At 43.2% G+C, this 6,000-nt stretch overlaps 1 protein-coding gene across 1 annotated transcript in view; it reads left to right on the top strand.

The window, feature by feature from the left end:
• Nucleotides 1-1,269: 1,269 nt before the first annotated feature.
• LOC129827576 (storkhead-box protein 2-like) overlaps nucleotides 1,270-6,000 on the top strand; it is a 94,503-nt gene continuing 89,772 nt past the window's right edge. Inside the window, exon 1 of the mRNA XM_055888543.1 lies at nucleotides 1,270-2,006. Coding sequence (XP_055744518.1) covers nucleotides 1,679-2,006 — 328 coding nt within the window. The 5' untranslated portion in view covers nucleotides 1,270-1,678. The remainder of the gene's footprint in view (nucleotides 2,007-6,000) is intronic.

Raw genomic sequence — 6,000 nt, 5'->3', positions numbered from 1 at the left:
CTTATTGTGCTATCATATCAGCCTGCTGTTGGCACTTTCTTCCTGGTGGGAGCTCAATCCAGGTGTGAGCCTGTTTTTCTCACCACAGCTTTGAAATTTATACTATTTCCATATGCTCTTTATATCAGTGCCCTTTAGAGAGGAAAATCCAGGAACATGTCCAAGAGAAACCTGAACCAAGTAAGGGAAACAACATGTTACGATACACTACCCTGGCATCCTGCCAAAAAGGCCTATCTGGGAGGTATTTTAGTTATCTTTTTTAATCTGGTTTGAATCTGGCATGGACAGACATTTCACCCACTCACTCTTTAGATTTCAGGGGTAATAACACCATACACCTGACAGATATCATCTGTTAAACATTCTAGACTGTAATAAATCTGTCATATTTGTACTGTAGAGAAAGTATGGACTTTTGCTTCACTGTATTCCCTTCACTGAATTCACTTATCTACACTGTAAGGACTGACTTATCTACACTGTAAGGACTGACTTATCTACACTGTAAGGACTTATCTACACTGTAAGGACTGACTTTGGTCTATTCCGGCTGTGTGGGCAGTCTCACGTCTGTCTGATGCTCCTCGGGCTCATGACAACTGATCGCTGGCCTAGGTCAGGTGCAGGACCAAAAGGGACCAGCATGTGGTAATACCTAAACCAATAGGGTTGCTCATAGGCTGACTTAGACCCCCCAAAAGTCAAGAGAGGTAAGGTGAGTTATATATGATTACCTCCCTCATATATGCCCTCCAACCATAGGACACGTGTTGAGTGCTTGGCATGTATGTACACATTGTGTTAGGATGAGTCACACATAGAGTAGCCAAACTTTACCTTACTAGATAATCTTGTATAGGTGACAATGCACTGGTTTAATACACTGGTTTCCAATAAACACAATTGAAATGGACGGATGGGGTGCCAACCATTTTTTTTAGAACAGTAGAGCTAGAAGAGATATAAAAGTTGTTAATTTGCATCTTCTCAATAAGTTTAGGGGTTTTGTTCATGGACAGCTACATAATCTATTTTATAGGCCCTATGCCTGAACAGTGGTAATTTTGTCTGGTTGGCTGGCACCAGCTGTACTGTGCAACAAGAAACAACCTTTACTCAAGTTTATCTGCGAACAGCAGCCTGCAGGTGGCGTAATAACACCTTGGAGGCCCGCCTGAGGATTTCTGCAAGGATTTTACCTTGCCTGTTGGAGAAAGATCACCGGTACCTTGAAATTGGACTCCCTTTGCTAGCAAGGTAAGAAGGGATTTACCTTCAATATACAATAGGCGATGGCACGAGCTTGAGTGCGGTGCAGTAAGGACAGGTGTCCCACGAGATCGAATCATCGGTAACCGTTCTCTGTTAGATTAAATTATTAGCTACCAATTTGTAGTCGAATTCGATACAATTCGTCCTGGGTTGAGACTTGGATGTCATTTCGATTTATTGGAGGAGTACGTTCGACATAAAACATCAGACAGGTACGTTGCCTTGACGAGGCTGGATAGAAAAAATAGGAGCTGTGTAGCCTACTGTGGAATGTGTGCTATGTCTTCGTTACAGAACAAAGTCGTCTGCCTAGCTACCCTACTCGGATTTATGTATAAAACGGAATGGTGTCATGTTTGATGTTGTTCATGACTTAACGTTCACGACTTAGGACAACTCGACAATGGAGTCTTTTCTGCAGATAGCGCCGCACTCCCTGGCCATCGTATTGACTCGGATAGGCAAGGGTGATTCGACTGGTGTGTCTGAGAGCGACGAATTGCCGCGCCATCACACCGGTTATGAGATTTTTGCGGATTTTAAAGCTGAGAACACACAGCACGTTTGGAATCAAAGAATATCTGACGCCATATCGGACACGTTTTTCCTGGGCTGGATTGACGAGCACGTGCTGTTGATCCAGGGTAAAGAGGATCACCTGGAGGTTCTCAGAGAGGGATGGATGAGGAGGTCTCTCAATCCTCCGCGAGGGTTCCACATCAAATATTTAGGTAAGCAAAATGATGGCATTGTGTAATTAAAAAGGATATTGCTAATAACATTGTTTTGATGTATATGTTGTTGTGTTAATTATTGATGATGCTATGCGGCACACCAGCATCAATACAATGCATTCACATCAGAAGTGGTGTTCACCACTGTTTGGCCATTTTGGGCTGCATTCAAAATCTTCAATGTTCGTTTTGCAACACTTTTAGACAATTAATGTAACATGTCTAAGCAGGAATATACTTTCTCGGGCCAAGAGCTATTTCAACATCTACCGACAAGCAAACATGAACTAAACAGAGGTCTTGCCATAGGAACCATAGCAACGTTTTTGATATGCTCTTAGTCAGCTGTTTAAAGCCATTGAATACACCTAGGAGGAGGAGAGCGACTTGTCTCAGTTTATGAATAGAATCATGCATGCCAATCACTCTGGTGGTGTAAGCTTACACACCCAGGTCTCAATTACTCATCCTATACATCAGGGATGGGCAACTGGCGGCCCCCCTTCTGTAGGCCACAGATCGATTTCCAATATACATTGAGCTCCAAAGGTATTGGGACAGTGACAATTTTGTTGTTTTGGCTCTGTACTCCAGCACTTTGGATTTGAAATGATACAATGACTGAGTTTAATGCGCAGACTGTCAGCTTTAATTTGAGGGTATTTGCATCCAAATTGCGTGAACCATTTAGAAATTACAGCACTTTTTGTACATAGTCCCCCCATTTTAGGGGACCAAAAGTATTAGCACAAATTCACTTATGTGTATTAAAGTAGTCAAAAGTTACGTATTTGGTCCCATATTCATAGCACACAATGACTACATCAAGCTTGTGACTCTACAAATGTGTTGGAGGCATTTGTGGTTTGTTTTGGTTGTGTTTGAGATTATTTTGTGCCCAATAGAAATTAATGGTAAATAATGTGTTGTCATTTTGCAGACACTTATTGTAAATAAAACGTAACAAAATTTTGCGTAGGGAACCCAAAAAGCTAGGGCCGCCTCTGACTGCATGTGTTGGTATGGATGTGGGTACACAGACCCATGAGCCACTGGCCTCTCATGATGAGTTCAGGTGTTTGAACTGATGCTGGTTAATGAGTTTAATGGCTCAGCACTACATTCTGCCAAAGTCACTTGGTAGGTTGGCTGTAGATACATGGGAAATATATTTTTTTACATTTAGCCTATAACATTGTTATTACAAATGTTGTATTTCTCCAGACTACATTTTAGCAGGCATACACGACCTGTGCGTTGTCATTTTCTACAGTAGAGAATGAGTGCTTTATCACAAACATTCCTCCTTTTATTCTCTCCAATCAGAGCAGAAACATCACACACATCTCTTTATTCTAGACAGGCTGACAGGCATGTTTTCAAAGTAGCAATAGAGTAGTGTTTACATCACTTCAGACCTACTATCCGGTGTAGCCGTAGCCTAGGTGGTAGAAAAGAAAAAGGAAAAAAAGAGCCCTATATGAGACGTGGGAAATCTAGGCTGTATACAGTGCGTTCAGAAAGTATTCAGACCGCTTGAAATTTGGTTACTTTAGAGCTTTATTCTCAAATGTATTACACACAATAACCCATAATGATGAAGCAAAAATAGGTGTTCATACATTTTTGCAAATGTATTAGAAATAAAAAAAAACTAAAATAACATTTAAATAAGTATTCAGACCCTTTAATCAGTAGTTTGTTGAAGCACCATTGGCAGCGATTACAGCCTTGAGTCAGTCTTCTTGGGTATGACACTACAAGCTTGGCACACCTGTATTTGGGGAGTTTCTCCCATTCTTCTCTGCAGATCCTCTCAAGCTCTATCAGGTTGGATGGAGAGCTTTGCTGCACAGCTATTTTCAGGTCTCACCAGAGATGTTAGATCAAGTTCAAGTCCGGGCACTGGTTGGTCCACTCAAGGACATTCAGAGACTTCTCCCGAAGCGATTTCTGCATTGTCTTGGCTGTGTGCTTAGGGTCGTTTTCCTGTTAGACTGGGGTGAAGGTTCACCTTCCGAGGTCCTGAGTGCTCTGGAGCAGGTTTTCATCAAGGATCTCTCTGTGCTTTGCTCCGTTCATCTTTGCCTTGATCCTGACTATACTCCCAGTCCCTGCCACTGAAAAACATCCCCACAGCATGATGCTGCCACCACCATGCTTCACCGTAGGGATGGTGCCATGTTTCCTCCAGACGTGACGCTTGGCTTTCAGGCCAAAGAGTTCAACCTTGGTTTCATGGTTTCATCAGACCAGACCAGAGAAACCATGTTTCTCATGGTCTGAGAGTCCTTTAGGATCCCTATTGGAAAACGGGCTGTCGTGTGCCTTTTACTGAGGAGTGGCTTCCATCTGGCCAGTCTACCATAAAGGCCTGATTGGTGGAGTGCTGCAGAGATGAGTGTGCTTCTGGAAGGTTCTCCCATCTCCACAGAGGAACTCTGGATCTCTGTCAGAGTGACCATCGGGTTCTTGGTCACCTCGCTGACCAAGGCACTTCTCCGCGAATTGCTCAGTTTGGCTGGGCTGCCAGCTCTAGGAAGAATCTTGGTGGTTCCAAACTTCTTCCAGTTAAGAATGATGGAGGCCACTGTGTTCTTGGGGACCTTCAATGCTGCAGACATTTTTTGGTACCCTTTCCCAGATCTGTGCCCTCGACACAATCCTTTCTCCGAGCTCTATGGACAATTCCTTCAACCTCGTGGCTTGGTTTTTGCTCTGATATGCACTGTCAACTGTGGGACCTTATATAGACAGGTGTGCCTTTCCAAATCATGTCCAATCACTTAAATTTACCACAGTTGGATTCCAATCAAGTTGTAGAAACATCTCAAGGATGATCAATGGAAACAGGATGCACCTGAGCTCAATTTCTAGCCGCATATCAAAAGGTTTGAATACTTATGTAAATAAGATATCTGCTTTTTATTTTTCATACATTTGCAAAAATTACAAAAACTGTTTTCCTTATTGTGTGTAGATTGCTGAAAAAAAGTATATTTGATACATTTTAGAATAAGGCTGTAAAACGTAACAATATGTGGAAAAAGTCAAGGGGTCTGAACACTTTCTGAAGGCACTGTATCTACCTGTCAAACTCCACAAAAGCAAAGTGTTGTCCTGATGTGTTTTTACAGTGCCCGCTGCTGTAGACTACCTCTCCTTTTCTGTCGGATAAAAGTGGGTTGGAGTTGGAGCGGTAAGAGATGAGGCATTGCTGCTGAATCACATTGCATCAAGGACTGTATTGTGTTTGAGTCCCAGTGCAGAACACTGCCAACCACAGTGCAGCACTTGGGTCATCATTGATAGAGTCCAACATTCTCAAAGTGTTTGCTCTTAACCACGTGACAATGTTCCTTCCTCGCTATTATCTTTCAGTTACTGTACTTGTGGTCTCTGGTCTTTTATAGGGCATCAAGGCCCAAGGAAGAGCCATGCACCCTTACATCTGTGTTGTTGACTAGTAGTCAGGGGTAGGAGGAGGCAGAAAGGGGAACCCCCTCACCTACCAGGACACCCATCCTTTAAACTGTTCCTTCATCTAGTCTGCCTCATCCACCTATGGTAACATGAAGGTCTCTAGAGCCTTTGTAGTAGTAATTTGTCTGAGGATAAAATTACACAGTTATCAAATGACCCACTCCTGTGACACACTAGCATACATCTACACACCTATTCCCGCAACACAATTACCGGTAGTTGAATTCATCAGATAAAAAAAGAAACAGCCTTTGTTTCTCTACAAAGATGAGCAGAAGAACAGCCCAGCAGCATTAAGGTGATAATGTAGTGCTCTGGTACTGTTCTGTTCCTCTACCCTGGCTCTGGCTGCTGTGTGGGGGAGTCAGTGGTGTGTTCCGTGTGGACTCTGTCTCTGCAGGCAGGAGGAGGGCGCTACGTGTCACAGCTCCTCGTAAATCTCCTCTCTCATCAGACCACTGTTTCCCTGCCAGCTGGGTTGGGCTCACACCTCCAGGCAGGTTGTTTC

The sequence above is a fragment of the Salvelinus fontinalis genome, chromosome 29, assembly GCF_029448725.1.
Source record: "Salvelinus fontinalis isolate EN_2023a chromosome 29, ASM2944872v1, whole genome shotgun sequence".
NCBI lineage: Eukaryota > Metazoa > Chordata > Actinopteri > Salmoniformes > Salmonidae > Salvelinus > Salvelinus fontinalis.
Note: the sequence above shows the minus strand (reverse complement) of the source record. Positions and strands in the feature narration are given on the sequence as shown.